At 34.3% G+C, this 22,528-nt stretch overlaps 1 protein-coding gene across 4 annotated transcripts; it reads left to right on the top strand.

Moving 5' to 3' along the window:
- The first annotated feature begins 1,293 nt into the window (after nt 1–1,293).
- Nucleotides 1,294–4,547, top strand: LOC131076203 (WRKY transcription factor 71). Of its 4 annotated transcripts, none has more exons than XM_058013262.2 (5): nt 1,294–1,855; nt 2,069–2,536; nt 2,650–3,368; nt 3,446–3,589; nt 3,734–4,547. In XM_058013262.2, the coding sequence occupies exons 3-5, from the start codon at nt 2,683–2,685 to the stop codon at nt 4,158–4,160; spliced, it is 1,257 nt and encodes a 418-aa protein (XP_057869245.1). In that variant the 5' UTR covers nt 1,294–1,855; nt 2,069–2,536; nt 2,650–2,682; the 3' UTR covers nt 4,161–4,547. The 4 variants fall into 4 exon arrangements, with proteins under 4 accessions (XP_057869245.1, XP_057869242.1, XP_057869241.1 ...); XM_058013259.2 differs by having other exon boundaries at nt 1,975–2,536; XM_058013258.2 differs by having other exon boundaries at nt 1,975–2,542.
- Nucleotides 4,548–22,528: the final 17,981 nt, after the last annotated feature.

Raw genomic sequence — 22,528 nt, 5'->3', positions numbered from 1 at the left:
TAAGTTATTTAATAAGTATAATAAAATATTTTTTAAACAATTTTAAAGTAAAGTATATTAACTCTTATGTAAACTATAATATCTATCTTTATATAGATTTTTCCAGAAATAAATATATTTATATTTATATCATCTATAGGCTCCTATTATTATAATATATTTATATCATCTATAGACTCCTATTATTAATTAATGAATTAAAATATATATAGCTTTGAAATAGTATTTGAAAATGAATTTAGTGAAGAGATACGAGATCATTGTAATAAATGAGTATCTATGATTTTAATTTAGAGATTTGCTTGTGAAGTGTACATAGTTGGAAGTATGCGAACATGTAATATATAAAAGACGGGAATCTTTTTTCAATCAAGAGACGGACTTTTAATTGCAAATGTGAAGGAACTAGCTAAACCACCATACAAACTTGTGGCTGCAACGTATTTGACGGAGATATAGAAAATAAAAGAACAAGGCCAAGGAATAATTAGAGTCTTCGTATTTGTGTGAAACAGGCCACCCGTGAACGGGAACGGACTAATCTGGTAACCGAACAGCTGACGGAAAATTTAGTTTCGTATGGGAGTACCACCATCATCATCATGACCATGACCATGATGATGATTTTTTTCTTCCATGTGTGAGAGAGAGAGAAATATATATATATTAAAAAAAGTTGACATGGTTTAATTTGACCGTAAGATCTTATTTTGTTTATTAAAATAGTTTTTCTTGTCTAAATGCTTCCACGTTGGGTTCTAGGTGACGCCTACTTTCAAAACGCATAAAAATATGATTATATTATTCACGGGTTGCTTTCAGTGTTTACTAAATTTTAGAGGCAGCCCATTGAACGTGGGTGCGAGATTTTATCTCTAATTCGGGGTTTAACAGAGATGGCAGAATATTAAACTCTCTTCTCCACATATTTCATAGCCGTAACTTGCGGTAAGAGAATTGGTTGGCACATCATTCAATAAAAGAAAACAATTTAGTAGGTAAAATGGTCGATCAAGATAATGTTAAAAAGAAAGGGAGAGAGAGAGAAAGAGAAAGAGGATGGAATGAATGTATGATAAAAATGCATGTGAGACAAGGGCAAAGGAAGCAATACAACATCCCCTTGGAGTGCTGTTCCCGTGCCTAGGAAAAATAATATATATTTAATATTTACACAACTCTACCCTATGCGATTCACAGACATGATTACACCTTAAAAGCGAATAATCCCAATAATATCACATGACATGACACGCAGATCGAGGAGAGTGGAGAGGTCAACCTTGCTTGTGCAGGAACGCGGCAAACAATTTGCACTCCCATCCCACGCGCTAATCTCTTTCTCTTTGAGCCGTTTTCCGCAAAAGAGAAAAGAGAAAAGAGAGAAGGATTAATCTTGGAGCTGACGGTGCCGCAATTTGTGAGCATATTCGTGTTGCTAAGCAGGGAAGGTTTTGTGGACATGATTCAAAATGTCCGCGTGGTTTGACTCCCCCCGCCATTGACCCAGTTTTATCTGCTTTTTAGAGCTTTTGAGTTCACACTGTGCCATTTTCCTTTTACCCATCATCCATGCTTATGCTTGGACCTCCTCTTCCTCTTCCTCTTCCTCTGCTTTGGTTTCCTCTTCCCTGTGCCTCTGTCTGTGTCTGCTATTGGGATTGTATGTTTCTGAATGTTGATACATCCCGAGGTCGAGTCTTCCCGAGGCCCAGACAGCCTCCCACCCTTCTAGTGCCTTCCGTCTCTTGGTATTCGCATTCTAGAATGAATTAGCACTGGATTTCGATTTCTCTCCGGGGATTGGGATTGGGATTCTCAACCTTCTTTGTTGGTTTTCTCTACAGCCACCAAGGTAAGCTTCTTTTCACACTTCGGGCTTCATTTCATCTGTTTTCTTCTCCTATAACTATGTCTATGAACGAATGAATGAATTGGTTTTGTTCTCCTTCTCCTCTTCTTCTTCTTCTGCAGCATTTGGATTGCTTTTGTTTGTCATTATTTTGATGCTCTGCCGTGTGGGGGTGAAATTGGGGAACTTGTGGTTTTTCTGCCATGGTTGGAGCAGGGAGTGCAAAAGAGACAACTTTATGCCGTGTATAGCACGTAAAGTATATCTACTAGCCGACAAGAATGGCGGCCTGAAATTCTGCGCATAATCTGCTTCCAACTCTCACTGATTGCTTTGATCTGATTGATTTTGCCTTCACCCCTACAAACCCTAGATAGAAGCAGAAGCTTTCATGGGCGGCCAGATCAGTGGAACTGGTGGAGAGATAATTGCAGACAAGCTCCTGCTCAAAATTTAGCCGGCCCATTACTATCCAATCTCCAGTCTCCGGGAGCCCGATTGATCCGTTAGCGCTGCTAAATGGCTGGAGGGCAGATTTTGGGTCGTCTCAGTACAAGAGCAGCATATCAGTAATTGTGTAGGGAGAGGAGAACTAGTATTTACTTCTTCTTGTGCATTAAGAGCGACAAACGTGGAAAGGAAGTGGCCCCTCCATCTCGCAAAGTCTATAGAATCGAGCTTCAGGTTTGGGTCAGTACTGTACGTGTTATTCTAGAAAGAACTCCTCACTCCCGTATTTATTTCCTCGTCTGATGTGGGATATACCTACCTATATTCATATTGTTTATGTTTTGCAGACTGAATAAGCGGCAGGTTAGAGCAGTGGCCCAATGAATGACAACAGACCTGAAGAAAGCAATATGAACACTATGTGGAAATATCCAGGAGAGTTGTCGTCAGGTCCCATGGTGATGCCGAAGCAAGAGAAGAGTCGAAGTCCCACAATTAGCTGCACCAGTGAGAACGCGGGCGCCTCAGCTTCATCCTCAAATCCAGCGATGAGTAGTGTGGTTATGGAGCCTTATCCACCCCAATTGGGTTGGAACAATATGGACACCGATTACAGCAAAGTTATCATGGACATGGACGACGTTCAAGGGTTCGAGTCTCCTTACATGAGCTTCACCCACTGGCTTCAAGCAGGAATGCACATGGGCGATGCAGACTATTCCGCTGCTTTATCCAGATCTGCGGTCAATCCATACAGGCAAGCTGACTTCAATCACGATCTGCAACCTGATCAAGCTAATAACAACGATTCCAATTGCTCCAATTCGCTGTCTGGCCTGCAAAGCTCCACAATTAGTGATTTCAGTCGAGAAGCCCAAGCGGGAGGCCGATCTGGAGAGACGTCCACGGTTCCAAGCACACCGAATTCTTCGATATCTACTTCCTCAAGCGAGGGACATGAGGAGCAGCAACAACCCACAAAAGCACCCACGCCCGCTGAATCTCAGCAGACGGACTTGACCGCAGCCGACAAGCAGCCTTCTTCAATCGACTCCTCTAAAAAGCAGTAAGTAAAGTCTCTGCAATCTAGTCACTTGTTTGAATAAATTTTCTTCTAAATAGGGGGGCATTGCTGAGTAACAGAAACAGGCCGAGGAAGAAGGGTCAGAAGCGAAGCCGCGAGCCCAGATTTGCATTCATGACCAAAAGCGATGTGGATAATTTGGAGGACGGCTACAGATGGCGCAAGTATGGCCAAAAAGCCGTCAAAAATAGCCCTCATCCCAGGTAAAATCTCTCTGCATAATTCACCTCCACAACAATGAATTCGGCTCAGTTTTTTCTTCACTAGGCAAAAGAGAAAGAGAGAGAGAGAGAGAGATTGATTGATGATGTGGGACTGAGTGGGGGTTTGCAAACTGCAATGTGCAGGAGTTACTACCGGTGCACAAACAACAAGTGCTCAGTGAAGAAGAGAGTGGAACGCTCTTCAGAAGATCCAGGCATCGTCATCACCACCTATGAAGGACAACATTCTCATCATAGCCCAGCCATGTTGCGTGGGGCATCGAATGTAGAATCCCATCCACATTCACATTCACATTCCCACTCACAATTTTTATTAGATGAGCAGAGATTGACCTGTCCCTTCCCCCAAACGCCATTCAGATTCCCAACCCCAATCATGATCCCTCAACAACAGGTCCCAGCTGTTCCCCCCACTAACTTCATCTCCCCACATCCTCACCATTTTTCAATCAACCCACCTCCACGTCCTCACTCTCACGCTTACCCTCCCCAAATAGACCATGGTTTACTAGAGGATATCCTTGCACCCCCAGGAATGCGCAAAAACTGAACTGATCATCCATCCCTCTTACGAGCTGCAGCCAGTTCATTTTTCATTCATGTCAATCCTCCATTCTTTCATGCCATTAATCTTCTCATGCACTTATGATCCTTTTTATTGTAGATATGGTGACAGACCCACTTGGGTGGAGTAATCAAATCAAAAGATGGATGGATATGGATTAAAGGCTTTAATGCATTGTATGCCAAAAGTTTTATCAAGCGTTGAGTCCATGTATAGAACGAGTCCAATCATGTGTCTGGCTAAGCCTTGTATGTCTCTGGTCATTACCCATTTTTTTTAAAAAAGGTTACATTCAATAATCCTGATAGATAAAGGACTCGAACGCCTTCAAAGCATGAGTACAATATAATGGAAATACAGCTTTCTGTTCAATGCTGCCTCTATCACTAATTTTACACTGCACCACAAGTTATATTGATATCTGCTGCACTGAATTGGCGCACATTATTATAGCAATTGAATCATTTTCTTCATTAATTCCTTTCCAATCCATCATTATCTGCTTAACCTCTCAATTTGGCCACATTTTAATTCAGGTCACCTTATGCATTTAAGGAGTTCTTGCCATAAAAGATACAGTTGAACAAGTGGTTTATTTTGCCTTGAATGTCTGTAACTTTGTATAATCACTTCCTTTGATGTTAATATTGTATCTATTTGCATCTATGCAGTTTCATTGTATGTATGTATTGATCATATGTAGCATTTATGTATTTTATTTCTTTCTTTAATTTATCACTGGGAGGCTTTAAGGTGTTGTATGCGATTTGAACTTAGCTTGTTCTACGAGTTCAAGTAGTTTGTTTCTGTATATAGTCTATAATTTATCACCATCATTTTAAGCATCTGATGGATTCAAAACGCGATGTTTTTTACATGCAATTTACGATGAATCTGATTCATAGCAAATATATATATCACCAGTATCTTGCTGCTTCCATTGCCTCATAACAGCAGATAATTTCTCTCTGATAGCCATCAATGAGAATATTTTCACCCAAAGGCAGAAAAACAAACTAATAGGTTTCCCTAGCTGCACAAGAGCATTGATTGACCTTTGAGAATATTGTAAGAATGTCTCTTTCGCCACTATAGTTTCCAAGCAAAGAGATTGGAAAGATGACAGCTCAACCCGATTATAATGAGAGCGTGATAGAAATGATGTTTCCAAGGCTTCTGTTGAAGGAAGAAAAAATCTATTTTTATAGGGTATGAAAATGTAAGGCAAAGATTGATTCCCAAGAGCTTGTAGTGCATGACCACCATAGGCCAGCTATTAGAGTCTCTTTAGGCAATTTCTGGGTGTCATGATTCACGCACAAAATTTGTAGTGATAAAGTCATGACAAGCTACAAGTAGAACCAGACAACTCTCAATCTGTGAGTACCTAGAAAAACATGTAAAATGTTTGAAACGTCAGCCACAAAGGAAAACTGGCCACCCATATGAATATGGCGAACAAATCAGAAACGGCGCTGTCCAACATCTGGTCCCAGATCTTATCTAGAAGCATAAACGTTCCTTTCAGAATCCCACGTAAAATTTCACCGCCATTGTAGATTGAAAATCGCAATCATTGTGCTTCTGCTTCTTACTGCTGCTGCCTCACCATCCTGGATTTTTCAGGCTCCAAACTGTTACTATGTGTCAGTTTTATGGAGTGCAATAGCTTTCTCTTTATTCTTTCCTCCTCTAAGTAATACACTGGTTTTCTCTTTTCTCATTCCTCTAAGTAATACAATAGTTTTCTCTTTTTTTCTTTCTTCTAAGTGATATAATATCTAACTTGTAGAGTCTGAGCTGATATGGAAGTAGCACAGATGATAGTGTGAAGAGACTGATCAATATGCCATAGCGCTTATTAATCAAATAAAGTTTCACTGTAATATTTAAAAGGTCATATCAAAGAATACTCTCGATTGAGAGACTGATCAGAACAAGAGATTTAGATTATGGCTGATTGAGAGTTGATTGAAAGATGTGATTGAAAAAGAAATAAGCATGTTCATGAGAGCTGCTCCGGTATGTTTATTTTTGTTTACTTCAGAAATTAGTTAAATATTTGACAATTCAATCTTGTTTTATTTGCTATATATTTGATCAAAGTTAATTTTGTGTTTGGTATTGTATATGTTTGATAATTATATGTGAAAGTTTCTAAAATAGAATTGAATACAGGTGAAAATTATATACAATATATTTTTCCGTGGTTACATATATATGTATATATGTGAGATTATAAATTTGTTAAAAAATTAGTTATTTGTAATGTAATTTTTTCAAGATAAAATTGTTTTTAATCATTCATCTAAAATTTAATAAAATGTAGCAAAATTAAAAAAAAAAAAAATTTTTTGAAGTGATGAGAATATTGCAAAATTGTATCTTGTGAAGATAGGAATGTAAAAATCATGTTGTGTGAATATACATTCAAACAAAAACTTGTCAAATGTTTAAAAAGTACTTCTGCCTCAACCACTCTAGCTGTCGGCTTTTATTGTTGTTATTGTTATTTTGACTATAAGTTGTGCATGTTTGGATTCTGAGGGGTGATCTTGTATCCCTACCTTTTTATGTGAATAGTGTACTTTAATCTATAATTAATGGAATTGGTTTCTATTTATCAAAAAAGTGCAATTCCATAGGTACATTTTTTAGTTAAAAAATAATAAATTCTATTGTGATTTTTTCAATACTATTCATCTAAAATTCAATAAAATATAGAAAAATTTAAGAAAAAAAACTCATTCAAAGTGGTGTGAATATTGTAAAAATTGCATCATGTGAAGATAGGAATGTAAGAAAGTTATGTGAATACACAACATGCCAAATGTCACAAAAGTGTGATCCTATGGGTACATTTCCTAGTTACAATCCATTGGGGGCACATCTTCAGTCCAGGGCATATCTTCCAATTAAGGGCATGTCATTTGAATGTCAAATTGGTGATTAAACATGTGTTGTGTTTTTGTATATTTACATATGCTAGATGGTGCCAAGCATTTCCAATTACCATTGAACAACTTACATCATGAACAATCAATTTATAAATTATGATATAAATGTTAAATTTTAATGTTTATAGAAGTTTAAAATTACATTTTAGATTCTATATAGATTTAAAGATATATATTTAAAAGAAAAGTCAACTTTGTCAAGTTTATTATATGAATACACCAAGTTCTTGTGTATTTATCTATCTTGTCTTTAATAGATTGAAATTAAGGATCAATGTCTATTGGTAGATATTTGATGTGAAATTAGAGAAGAAATGAATGCTTAAAAAATATGATAGTCTTATTAAATATACTAGGCATTGTAGAAAGACTCAATATAATAGTTTGGCTATTTCATTGTTCCATCTTTTTACATCATGATGATTTTGTTAAGACTCTTTTTATGAGATAATATTATTTTTAACATTTTATAATTAAGATTTTACCAAAATTCTCATTCTTACATGATCAAAGGTCACACTTTTATATCTATTAACATTAAAGATATTCTTGCATTTCTTTCTTATATGTCTATCTCATCTTGATGATGGATCATAGAATATGATTTGAAACATTGAATATTTTCAATATAGTTAAATCCAAAAAACTTGGCAGTGATATTTTAGTTCTTCCAATCCATATAAAAAAGACAAGCAAAAATCTTATAGTTCATCAAATTATATAGTACATACCTTAAAAAATATCATAAATCACCTTGAGATCACCCAAAGTATCCTTCTTATCACCACAATATATAGAATTTGTTAGATTTTCTATTGATACCTTTTGTGATAATTGATGATAACAATAATTCTCATTTATCAATCAATTTAGATAAATTAGAACTACTTGTTCTTTGATATTGACACATTATTTCATCCATAATCATGTGACCATTTTTTAATTCATTTAAACCTTTTTATAATTAATTATTTATTCATATAATATCATATAGATGGAAAGATAATTATTTGTGAAGAAATCTACTAATTATTCTATTCAAATTTTACTTGAACTAAATTCTATTTATCTATAAGGAATTGCCTCTATTGTTTATTTCTCTTGATTCAATCATTAATTGTATCACACCTCATTTCTAATTAAAAACATATTTTTTAGGATAAACTTTCAATAAACCTCATTAAATAAGTATTTTAGATTAAAATTCATTTTGGATAGAGTAATGTCTTGATTGAACTCATTTGAACTTAAAATGGATTTGAAAGAAAAATAAATCGAGAAGATGCTAAATTTATTAAATACATATGTAACATCATTTTAATATCAATTTACACATAAAAATAAAATCATTTGAAGAACTTAATGTTATCACCAATTTTGTCATTGACATTATGGGAGGCAACAAGAAAAGGATTGAGCCGCTTTCCTGTGATGAATGGAAGAAGAAGTAGAAAGTGTGGGCTCTTTTGGAGACTACTAAGATGACAGGGTATATGGAGCGAATCCTAGGTAAAAACCCTACTGTTACCATATTATTCAAGAAGAATTGGAAGGAGGGCAAAATAACCATATGTGGAAATTGATGAAGTGATGATTGTTGAAGTTGCTAGGTTGCCAATGGAGGGAAGAAAATTCTACAGGGACAGAAAGCTCACTGAGGCAGCTATTAAGCGATTCCTGAAGGAAGAATCTGACAAAGCCAAATTGGTGAAATCCAGCAAGACCTACTACTCGCCAAAGGTGATTAAAAAGGTATGGAGATGAATTATGTTTGTTGTGATGCAATATGTCACTCTTGATGCTAGATATTCCCATGTTTATGGATATCATTTTGTGCTCTTGAATCACTTCCACCATAAAGATTTGGTAACTATTCCCTTCTACCTATTTATCTCCTTAAATACTAGCATTAAGGATTTTAGGCCTAACCCGGATAGAAACCCTCCCATGCATGAAAGGTTAATGTTTCTCTTATACAACGATGGCAAGGCCTCCTATGTGCAACATTCTATCACTGAGCTTTCAGACTTGGAAGATGAGTCTGAAAACTCAGATGACAGTGAAGATGAGGGGTCTGATATAGAGTTGGAAGATGATTTCGACAGGGTTACCTTTGCTAAAGGTATTGGAAAGGGGAAGGATAAAGATACGACATATGGGTCGGGCAAAAAGACAGTTGGAAAAGGGATTTAAAGAAATAGGAGTAAGGTGTAGGAGGAGGACAACTGGTTTGAAGAAGATGATGAGAATGATGAGGGGATGGAGACTAAAAGTGATATGCTACTCCTCTACCCAAGAAGAAAACAAAGCGGAGTCCTATCATTATTGATATCATCCCAGAGAAGGAGGACAATACCTCTAAGATCCACTCTACTCCTTGAGACCCTAATAAACGGACTTGTGATGTTGAGAAAGAAGGGAAGATGGTGATGGAAGGTGAGAATCTTCCTCCCAATGACAAAGAAACTGCTGCCGATGTGGAGACCCTAGAAAATATTCTTGTCTTTCCAAAGTTCAACAAAGGCAACAACAATTCTCCTATGACCATGCTTCATACAGCGAAGAATGGGATGATGGAGTTTTACAAGGTTATTGAATGGTTCTATTCGGAGATGGATATCTTGAAGACCAAACAGGTGAAATCTTCCAGGAAAGTGGATACATTGGAAGCTGTTGGGACAAGTAATCTCAGTTCCTTGCCTAATTACCTGAATGAATTAACAAGATCCATCAGGGATGTGGAAGCTATCACGGCTGCATATGGCTCTCAATTTAAGGTTGTGGAAGCCAGGTTCAATGAATTGGAGAAGAGGGTTCTCAGCCATGAGAATACCCTGAAGAAAATTGGAGAACAAAGCCAAAAAAAATTGAAAGCCTCTGTCGATTGCTTCAGGTTGATGATTAGAAAACTGGAATATATCCAATAGGAAAATAACACAATAGATATTACTGAGGATAAGGTTCCGACCCTTGAGGGTGGGGCTATTGGACATGGGAAAAGAACATGGGCAAGTACAAGGAAGATGGTTCAACAAGTCAAGGAGCTGGAGGATCTGAAGAGTGTTGTTGCCTCAATGGTCCAACTGGAGCAAGAATCTATGGAGCTTCTCAAAAAAATTTATTAGGTCTCTTGTTCTTTGTTCTGGGTTGTCCCTTCGGTGGTTCTGTGTTGTCTCTTTGTCTCGTTTGGTGCTCTTGCTGGCTTTTTGTCTCTGCCAGTTGTCTCCTTTTTTTGTGTTTGGTTCTATCTAGCTGGGCTTTCAATGTTTTATCTATTTAATAACTTGTTGTAAAGGGTTTTGAGGCCCCTTCAAAACCTGCTTTTCACTTAATAAAAAAAAAATTGTAAAATAAAAAATAAAAGAATTTTTTAAATTATTTTAATTAGTTTTTTTACTCAAAGAAGTTAAAATTTATTAAAAAAATAATAATACACTAGAAGAAGAATCTTACTGCATAAATGACTAAGGGATATCCATTCTATGAAATTCATCCAGGGAATGATCTCAACCTCATCTCTTTTGATGCCAGAGCCCTGCACTTGGCAAGACTTGATCCCTTGACCTCATCCCTTTTGATGTCAAAGCCTTGCACTTAACAAGACTTGATCCATGATGGATTCATTAAGAACCATTCAAACAAATCAAGGAACAATTGACACATAATTTAATTGTGAATAAAGATTTATATTATATAAATTTATAAATTAAAGCAAATAATAGTTTGATTATATATAACTATACTCATCATTTATAAATTATATCTTTAATTAATGAATAAAGAATGTTATCTTTAAGAATGGGAGTAGACACACATTAGAAATTATTTGAAATGAATAATCATTGTGGACATGATGCATACATAGTTGAAGATATTTGTAGTCTATTGTTCATATACTCTATTAATAATGTTATGTGATTCCTAAATCATAATTATTTAAAAATTATCTAAAGCATAGTAATGATAATTTTTAGAGTCATTTAAATCAAATAATTTTTTTCTAAATTATTTATAATTCTTATTATTTTTTATGTATTCATATATTTAATTATTTTATTTTAAAATCTCATTCAGTAACATTATTGCAAGCATCTTTAACTAATCTTAATATTCTAAAACAAAAAAAGTTGACAACAACATATTTAATCTTCTAATGTATTGACATCCCACACTAAATACAGATTGATAAACTTTTTAAATAATTTGAACAACTAGTAACAATGTAATTTAAGTTCATTTTTGTTTAACAATTATATATATTTTTAGATAAGTTCTACAATAGGGGGTAGATCCCTTTTATTTATTTATAAAAAGTCTAAGTACGTCCCTTTTATTTATTGAATCCCTTCAGCCATTACATTAAGCCTCTTGAGTTGAGAGATAGAGAAAAGATCTCCATGTTTGGAGACATAGTTATCAAAGGGGCCTGTTTCATGGTTTTCTAGTCCGTCCCTATATAATTTAAGAGCTTTAGCAGCGAACATCTTCTTCTCCATCACTTTTGCATCAAACACTCCTGCAATAAAACCTTTATTTAGGTTTGGTTTGATCTTGGTTGTTGCAGTGATAATCGAGGTCTTCAAATCTTCCCTCAGAAGTTTGTTGGCAAATATGGGTCCTCTATAATCAATCCCAATTGCTTGAATAACATTAGTGAAGAAAGCTTCCAAGATTAACTCATCGTGCTGGTGATTCGGAGTGGAAGCTAGACCAACACACTCTTTATAGCTAGAAGCAAGTTTAAAAATTATATATTACTATAGACTAATAAACTTAAATTATTAATTATATTTTATTATCATTCTAATTATTATCATAATTTTAATTTAAAGACTTGTACAAATATTTTAATTATATATTATAATAATTATATTTATCATTTAATTATTTATCTAAATTTTCAATAATTAATAAATATACTAAGTAAACAACTATTTTAATTATTTAAAAAGTGTTTCATATATATTCTAGATTCAAAACTATTAAGAGGGTATTATTTCTTCCATATTTAAAAATTTCAACATGTTTAGTAAAATATTAAACTAAATGTTTAAAATACCTATTCTTCAAATGTATGTGCAAATTAAAAAACTTGTCCAATTGAATATATAGTAGAGTTATGACAGTAACTAAATTCCACAAATACAAATAAATAATTTTATTCAAATGTATGCATAGAATCCTAAATATTTAATTAATGGTGTTAAACCGCCGCTTAAAATCCATCAAGTGGGTTGTGTTGTAGAATTTTTTAATTTAGTTTGGAATGTGTAGAGAATTATTATTAATTTTTATGGTGTTTTGTAGTGCGGATACGTGACATTTTGTACAAGTAGTCGGTCAACCTTACCTTCTGTTCAAACCCTTTTTATATGTGGTAGGTAGGTGATTGATGGAACAGTATTCCACTTCTACCGTGAAATCTCAGGCCACGCATCATTAAAATGTGGACTATTTAAAAAAACATTTTAGACACATTTCCTCGTTGACTGTTTGTGTCTCAATACTTTAAAGTAAATTGGAATTAAAATCCAATTTGTTGAGGTAATACCATCTTAATATTGTATTGATTATGTTCGTGTGGATTTTGAGAGATAATGATCGCATAGTTATAATTTTTAATATAGCTAATTATTATTTAATTTATTAAATTGTATTTTAATAATAATGTGGGAGTTCTAAATTCATATGTTGATGGCACAATATTATCCTTTGCAAAAACACATTTTTGATATTTGTAGAAGATATTGATGAAGGGTACTCTCCTTCAAAATTACACATATGTTTCCATATTGATTGATGCAAGGTACTTCCTTCACACACTTTCACAATAAAAAAACATAGTTTTCAACAAGGAATGATGTAGAGTACTCCCCAACAAACACTTTTACAAATTGGAACACACAACAACACAAGTTTTTATCATTCGAACTCATATTAACCTTCAAGCAAAAGGGCACAAATATGATTTTACAGAATAACAATGGTCTTAAGACATCTTCTACAACAACAAGGGTTATTAAAAATTAAAATTATAGCCATACATTACTGGTTTGGGAGCATAAATCTAAACAATGCACAACTATGCAACTTATCTTCAATTAGGGGCTAACAATCTTCAATCAAGCAATCTACAAGATGTAAATGTTGGATTATTCGGAAGTTTGTTGGATTTGATTGTTTATTGCTACTGCTAGGATATGTTGTTGTCATTGATGTCAACATATTCCTGTGAATTATTCCGGTGAGTTTGGAGAAGGTTTTTGGTCTGGTTTTGTAGTTTGGTCTTGTTGATCACTGTTTTGTAGAATCTGGTATTCCCTCCGGTATATTCCGGTATGATCAGATCTTGTGCTGAGATTTTGGATTATTGTTTGGGATGATCTTGTGTATCTTCATTTCAGATGGTTCGTGATTTGGTGCTTCACAAGTTATCTTTCCTCATGATAGTTGTTGATTGGTTGTGTTCTTGAGCCTTGAGACGTTGACCGATGAAAATTTGAAAAGTGGTGTTGGTGCAACTGTTTTGGATGATTCTAGCGTGCTTGATGGTGTTTCCTAGTCGTGCCCTATTCATTTTGGCGATCCGCATTGATCGTTGTGCGAGTTTTTGGTGATTTCTATGAACTGGTGTTAATTTGTGTGTTATGCAGTATTTCTGGTGGTGTAGCGTGTTGCGGTTGATCTTGGCAGGATTTCCAATGATTGTAATTATTTGGGAATTTGAATTAGGTCCATGCTATGTAAAGTAAATCATAATATTGGTCCAGTGGTCAATCTTTGTATCGTGTAATGTAATTTTTGTAAATATGAGTTGAGGGTTGAGGGTTTAGCCGACCTTGTTACCAAGGTTGATGATTTGTATATATAAATGAGATGCTTATGTAATTTTGTGTGTTGGTATTGTGTCTGCATTATTAGAGAGAGGTAAATGTGCAAACAAATGATATATCATTCATTGAAGTGTCGTGATGAGTTAGGTGTTGCAGGGTAGACAAATTTTCTTAACTAGAACTGTCATTAGGCATTTGTAGCTGCTTCTATTGCAGTTCATTCCTTTAGGATTATAGTCTGAATCATATTGTAAGTCAGTGAGACTTCCCTGAGGGTTGTAGCCTTCCAGGCATATATCTTTTGAGCAGTAAGCTCTAGGCAGTGTGCCTAAATGTATGTGCATTCCCCATTGTAATATTTTCACATACTACTGCAGAGTATCATCTTATCGTGGGTAGGTTCCCACTGTGGTTTTTCTCTTAACCAGGTTTTCCACGTAAAAATCTTGGTGTTGTGTGTTGTGCTATTTATTTGCTTATCTGTTATTGCTGTGGTTTATCAGCTTATGTTTTGGAAGTTTAATTTGTTATGAGATCCGATGAAGACTGGTTCACCCCCACCCCCCCGTTCCCCCCCCCCTCTTAGTCTTCCTTCTTGATTGCTACTAAAGTAAAAGCTTGACCACCTCAACTTGCATCCTTCATACACCCGAAAACACACTTCTAACCTATTGTAACTTGCAATAGTAGGTACCTTCTTGGTTGAACACTTTAAAAATGTTCTCTTCAACTTCACACTACTTATCAAGTCCTAAATGAGCTATTTTTCTAAATTTTCAACTTAAATATATTTCTATCAATTGAAAATGATTTAGCTCCCATTTTGGATGACAAATTTGTTTTTTTTTTAAGTATTCACCAAAATCCTACACCCAAATTTTAAAATAATACTGTTTTATTATGGAAAATTGCATATATCACCAATTATGGTGCCTAGAAGTTTTTGGGATGATTCCCCTTAATCTCCATGCCTTATTTGGGAATATTTACAATTAAAAATTGTCCTTTGTGTATATTGTAATTTGCATGAAAGAAATATTTAAATTTCCAACCATCTATGTAAGAAGATCAACACGCAAGGCATAGTATTTAAGTGCTCCTCTATAACTCCTGCTACCATTATCTTAAATGACTTTCAAATTCATATTTGGCATCCCTCGAAAATCCAATGCCCCATATATGTGAAAATATTCAAAATAAAACATGAAATCGAATTTCCACATGTAACTATTGTGTGCATAAAATTATGTTCAAATGCATGAATGATTAAACAATAAAACCAAATAAAACACAAATTTAAATAAACACTCACAACAAGGTAAAAGAGGTCGAACAAGCATGAAATTAAATGAAAGTATATCCAACCTCCTGTAGTGTAGATTTGCATAAAATGATCAATTAACAATGCGTGCTCACATAATTTTGGTAGCATAATGATGCTCAAATGATAAAAATGCAAGTTAATAGGAAATTGCTAAGTGTTGAGTGATAAAGGTTAGAGGGGAGAATGGAATGGAGGGACGGGATGATAGGAAGGAGACCAATGGTAGAGATGGATTATGATCTCTCAAGCCATGAAATTGTGCCAAGTGGCATAATGTAAGAGCTTGAGAGGGGGATTGTACCTTTGAGGGTACTTTGGAGTATGGGGAGGATCTTGCCATAATGGTATCCTTTCTTCCTACATTCCAAAGGCAAGAGATAGAAGAGAATAAAGTAATTGTAAATTCTTTGAAAGTACTTTTGGGGAGAGGACCCATATGGGGTTCCTTGCCAAGAGGGAAAATCCTTTATAAGGCTTAGCAGATAAAGTGAGTAGTAATAAATAAAAAGGGAGTTGGTCCTTTTATAATCTAGGATTTGGAATTTGCAAATGATTGGGGGGGTGTCAGGTGAAGGATTAGGACTGGGATTAGGAGCAAGTGGGAAAAGTTGAAGGATGGGACATGAGGTGAGAGAGAAATATGAATTAAATGATTAACATTCATTCCTATTTGGAGGAAAAAGGGATAAAGCCAGATTGTGAATTTAACTAAATAAATAAAGGTATTTATTTAATGTAAAAGATGAATGCAACATGATAGTCTATGATAAGTAAATTATTAATTCAATTAATTACCTTAGAATAAGGTTTAGAATATACACGAAATTAGAGAATGCCAATTAAATAATAGAATATCATTTGATTAATATAGATGATGAAAATTAGTTAAATTACAAATAAGTTGACCAAATGTAAGTGATCAATTTTAGGTGTCTACATTTTTTCTCTCTTTGAGATAATGTTATATAGTATTGTTTCAAAGAAAGATAAAATATAGTCAACACAATGAAATATTAGTTTAGAAAGATGCTTCAATGCAAAGAGGATAGAAGAAAATTAAATTAATAGGTGTAAAAGTACAAAACCTATGTCACACTTTTATAAAGGAAATTGACCAACACAACAAAAAATGTTCAACTTTAACTGCATAAAAGTGACATTTCTATTTTGAATTTCAAAATGGTGCAAACTAATGAAGTGTAGAAATATTCATGAAGTTTATGTCTATTTTATTTTTTAATAAAAAAATCGATATTTTTTTATATATGTAAAGGTTGATTTTTTATTGCTAAAAAATTCAGAAAAAAACAAGAGGTTGAGTTCGAGTCACCAAAAAATTTGAAAACAAACTTATTTTTCCCTAATTTTTATTTTCTAAATAGATAACATCAATATCTAGTGCATGGAAAAGAAAAATTAATTTTCGATGCATATTTTCTTCTTAATAACATTTTAAAGTCAAATGTACCAAAATTTGATAGTTTCATTTGGCATCAATTTGTGTCTAATATTTTATCATTATCAAAAAACCAATTCTACCCTTTTGGAGAAGATTCTATCCTCTAATGCACCATATATTTTGCAATGTTGAAGTAATTAGGATACTTTATCTATTTATTTATTTAATTAGGTCCTTTAATTACTTTATTCACTTAAGCTAAACTTAGGTGTTTTTTCTTTTATTTAATAAGGCCAATTATATTATATTCGATGAAAATGGAATGACAAACTATTGTAAAACTAACAAAGATCCAACCACATAAATCCCTTGGTCTACAATTAAGAATCCACCATACACCAATGAGGAACCTAAAATATGCAAAACACCAACAAAATAAAAAGATTATACCATTCACATGCTTAGTAGGGTTTGATCCCCATTGTTTCCTATCTCCATTGATCTTGTTTGATATAGTTGCTCTCAGATTTTGTATTATGCACAAGAGCTCAACAAAGAATGGATTGTGGTTGTGTAGATGCTTGATTGCTTGATCACATGAAAGTAGATAGATCGCATTAGTTAGGATCATGAAAGGATGAAGGAATCCTCTTATATAGAAGACACCTTAGAAAATGGAGGGATGGGATTAAGAGGTGAAAAGATAAATGCTCGGTTAGGATTAAAGGGTGGGTAGAGGAAATAATAAAATATAAAGAGGGTAGTTAAGGATAAAATCAAGAGCTAAATGAAAAGTGTCATGGAGGGATAAAGTTAATGAATTAATTAAATAAATGAAGATCTATTTAATTAATAGAAGAAGTGGAACCAATTAAACAAATAAAATATTTATTTAATTTAGGGAAAGGATAATTTAAATAAATAAAAAATTTATTTAAATAGGAAAAGGCTAGAAGAGGATTAATGAATTAATTAAATAAATAAAAATATATTTAATTAATTGAAGGATAAGGATAAATTAATTAATTAAATAAAATATTTATTTAATTAGGCTAGGACAATTTTAGGTGTCTACATTTTGCCCCTCTTTGAGACAATGTAGCTTGTCGCGTTGGCTCAAAGAAAAGAAGATTAACTGATACATAGTTGCCCTAGGATGGGAGTGGTATGCCCCCTCAACAGAGTGGATGAAAAATTCTAAAAAAGTTTAGACAATCTCTCGAAAAGAAAGATCAACTAAAAAGGATAAGGATAATGAGACAAAGTTATGTGGGTGAAAATTGGACTCAAAGGGGGTCAAAGGGAAGGAAACAACGGCAGGAGGCGAGCACAACCAATTAGGGTTCCATAGCCTATATATAGAGGCCAAGGGGGAAAACATCCTCATTTACATCCACAACACTTGAGGGATCAAAGAGCATAGCATTCAAGGAGCTTAGATGAGCAATCAATAGTCAGGAGTTCATGGCAGTCAGATTACATCAATTTGATCGAGTTTGATGGTTTGAGCAGCTTACAGACATGGATGAGCTGATATGTACCTTAAAATTGCTCAATCATTTAGCATTTATTATGCATTTATTAGGCTAGGAAGTAGGTTAGAACAGAAACGCGAAAGTGATGTTTAGGTGTTTGGATGCGTATAAGTCTGGTTAGGGCACCTTTGTGATGTGAGAGCACATATAGGTAGAGTATGTATGTGTTTATGATTGTAATCATGTTTATGTCTAGTATTTATATGTTTATGTTGAATTGATGCATCTAGGGTATTCATCAGCATATGTGCAGAACAACACCGCATCTATGTCGAATGTAATAACCCACCAAAATTGATCCAACAAAAATTGAGTATATTTTTTTTTTCTTTATTACGTTTTATTCAATTGCATACTCTGGGCATCCATCCAAATAGGACTGGGCATTCATCCATTCGGGATGAGCTTCTAACCATACGGGTTAGGCAGTTGTCCATACGGGACGTAAATTTCATCTATCAAATACGGGATAGGCATCTACCCATACGGGGTAGGCATCTATCCAAACGGGATAGGAGATGCTCTGGCCAGAGACTTAGACTCATCGGGACCATTCGGGTCCTGAGCCACTCACTAAGTACTACATTCTTCTAACAAGAATGCACCGAGGTCGTCGTCCTTAGGAGTAATAAGAAAAATAACACAAGCTTGAATTCCGCCTCGGAATTTGGCTTAAAGCCTCGGGAAGTCAAGCGAATCCATACGGGATTCCTTCCGAGTATGCATTGAATTAAGTTTGATTATCTTATCTTTCAATTAGGATTCTTACTCAACCAAGCCTAGACCCCACCCACGAACGCCTGAGTACGAGGGACAACTCCGTCCCAAGACTGCCTACATACCCACTTCGGCGTGGGATCAAGGCGTAAAGTATGTAGTTCTATCTTCTAATCTATGGTTTGATGTAAACTGATTTTTGTGGGTACGCAACCCTTTCTAGGGTCAGTGTCCCAGACAGTTTCTCTGCGGTTGCTACCCACGAAGGTAGCACTTAAGCGAAGGCTCAAGATGGCCTATTGCTTGTGGCCTAAACAAAATAACTAGAACCTAATTCTTATCATGAGCGTCACCCAATTTCAATCACCAATATCCCTTCGAGGTGAATAAATAAATAAATAAATAAAGTAAATTTCACGAGAGCTCTTAACTTGACCATCCCTAAGAGGGTTTACTATGGTTTATCTCAACGGATGTGGAATTCAATTGAAAGTTATCTTATTAAATTATCGATCCAAGAGGGATTACCCGCCCCTTGGATTTTTAACTTCCAAATGTCCCTTATTACTCCCCGACGATTTATAGGGACGATGCCACAGACGTCGTTAATGCAGCTTTATTAGGCGTTAAGTGCAGTAGTTCAACACGACGGCATTACCCGTAAGCGTGACCCAGAGGCACCGTATATACCGAACGCTGCTAGTTTTAGTTTTCCAACTCCATTTGTTTAGTTTTCTAAACTAACATCATACTTGAATATAATTATGAAATGGATGTACATAATTTAAACCTTAAATACTATTTGAACAAAGAATATCATTATTCTACAATTAATTGGATTAATACATGTATTGGCATGGTAATGATAATTGCGAACTTACGAGTAATTGCATGAAAAATACGAATTAATCATAATGCAATGCAAAAGTAACGTCATTTATATTCAAAATGCAGAAATGTTTTCTCTATCGCAAGACTTAATTAGTTATAAGGTTACAAATTTCTCATGAGTGACCAAATTGAATAATAATGAGACTTTACTTATCTCCAAAAATTATGGGTCAAATAATCCATTCATTTCTCTAAGGAATTGAAATAATACATTGAATTCAACTCTTGTTAATTTTAAGGAAATTAAATTTAACTAAACAAATGTACATGAAAAAGAAATTAATTTAATTTTAATTTAAAACGATACACAAAAATACTTAAATGTTAAATCGAATGTTAAAACTTCCATCGAAAATTCCTACGGCAATCTCGTTTTATTAATATATATGTAAAACCAGGGGGTGGGGACCACGGGTCCCGTCACTCCCTGCGGTCCTGCATATGCAGGCCCGTAGGGGTTGGCGGGGCCACGTGGTCCCCTCCACTCCCCTGCGGCCACTTGTAGTGACCGCAGGGTAGTGGGGGGTACCACTAACCCTGCCGGTTTTCGGTAACGCCGCTCCGCGTACACGCGGTTATTTTCGGGTCTGTGCGTACGTGCGGATATTTTTGGGGTCTGTGTCAAATGCAGTGATTGATAATGCAACATTGATATTTGTAAATTGACATTAGGATTATAAATATATATATATATATATATATATATATATATATAAATATATATATATATATATATATTTATATATATATATATATATATGGTTTCAAATTCTTTACAAAGGATAATTTTTATTTAAGAAGGTAAGAACAGGTAAAATAACTGAGCATTTCTTGGTTTGTCTCCTTACAGAAACCAGACTTTTAATGTATATATATATATTTTTATCTGAATCACAGAGAGAGAGAGAAAGATTTATCCAGCCATTACAGGAAGGGAGTTGTTCTCAGACTTCTCAGGAAATTGGTTTGTTTCCAGGGTTATTCTCAGAGTCCAGGAGGATTTATTCGACTGGTAATTTCAGTGAGCTCTTTGTTCAATCCACAGAGAGTTTCAAAAAGAAAATAATAATAAGAATACTCCTTAAATGAGATTTGGATAACAATAACCAGAGAGATGAAAGATGGTTCTTCTTAGCAAGAATCAAAAAGAATAAGAGGAACAATTTAAATCTGGATCTAGATTTAATATTACATTATTATTTTTTTTTTAAAAACAGTGAATCTAATTCTTTGTCAAGCAAATTTAATCTACTTCCTTATCAAGAATCTGAAACTAATAATCAACAATTTGTTCTATTCTACTCCAAAATTTAAAACTAAATTTTATCAAAGTTTGAAACAATGAATCAACAAATTTATTTTTCTTTCTATCAAACATTTTAATCTACTCCAAATCTGAACTAAATTTTATCAAAATCTGAATAATGAATCAACAATTTATTTTCCAAAATCAAGAATCCAAACAATGAATAAACAATTTAAAACATTTTAATCTAATTCTTATCAAAGTCTGAAACTAATTTCACGAATGAATTTCTTTTCCATAAAATAATCTAATCTAATCTACAACAAGAACAAGATGCACAAACTAAGCTTGAAGGAACCTGGATGCTTGCAAAAAATGGTGTAGAGTCTTCCTTGATCCTCCAAATTGAAGAGAATTCCTCCCAACAAAACCTTGGCTGCAAATGAAAAATGGACTACAAAGGAGAAATTGCAGAATTTTCTTATGGAATAGCTAGCTTTTCTTTTGAAACTTGTACCTATTTTATAAAGCAATTTTCAAATTCCCACTACCTAATTTTAAATTAAAAAAAATGAGATTCTCTCCCAATTTGGCCTCCATGCAAATTAATTGGGCTTAGTGGGAGGAGTTACATGCAAGGAGGTGGAGAAGCCTCTAGAAGCTTCTTATTCCTCCTACAACATGTGCCTTAATGTGAGGGAAATTAAGTAACTAATTTAAAATATATATGCATTTTCCATGTGTGTGGGGTTTATTATTATTATTATTATTATTTTATTCCCTTACAATATTCATTCAATAATTCATCCAAAGAATATAAGTAGAGTTTTGTAATTTAAATCAAAAAAAAAAGGGTGGTAAAGGAGGGTTGTGACATCGAAAAGTGCGTTTATGCTAGACAAAACTATGTATATGCAGTAAAAGAGCGTATAGGTATGTTCCTAATGTGTATATATTCAAGAAGGCTAAAATCAATACTTGGGTGATAGACATATGCTGTCTATTGGATAAATATTGAGAGGACACACTTAGATAGGTGCCTTAACTAGGATAGGATAGGATTGGACAAGAATCAGAAACCATGTGATAAACATGTATAGCCAATTGGATAAACTATCGAGAGGATACACTTAGGAAGGCGCCCCTAGACAAATAGGATGCTAAGAAAATCTAGGATAAGTTGTTGAATTGATAAAATCTAGCGAGTGCTCTAGCAAGATAGGACAAATAATAAGTGCAATGTGATAAATATATACACTGGTAGGATGTAGTGTCATGTGATAGACATAAGCACTATAAGGATAGATGCTAATGAGTAGTACCATGTGATAAACATAAGAACCATAAGGCTAGGATAGGATAAGATAAGAAGCACTATGTGATGGACATGAGTACTACTACTACTGATATTGATTGATTCACTATGATTGTAGGAGTATCTAGCTCAGTTG

This window comes from Cryptomeria japonica, chromosome 3, assembly GCF_030272615.1.
Source record: "Cryptomeria japonica chromosome 3, Sugi_1.0, whole genome shotgun sequence".
NCBI classification, from domain to species: Eukaryota; Viridiplantae; Streptophyta; class Pinopsida; order Cupressales; family Cupressaceae; genus Cryptomeria; species Cryptomeria japonica.
Note: the sequence above shows the minus strand (reverse complement) of the source record. Positions and strands in the feature narration are given on the sequence as shown.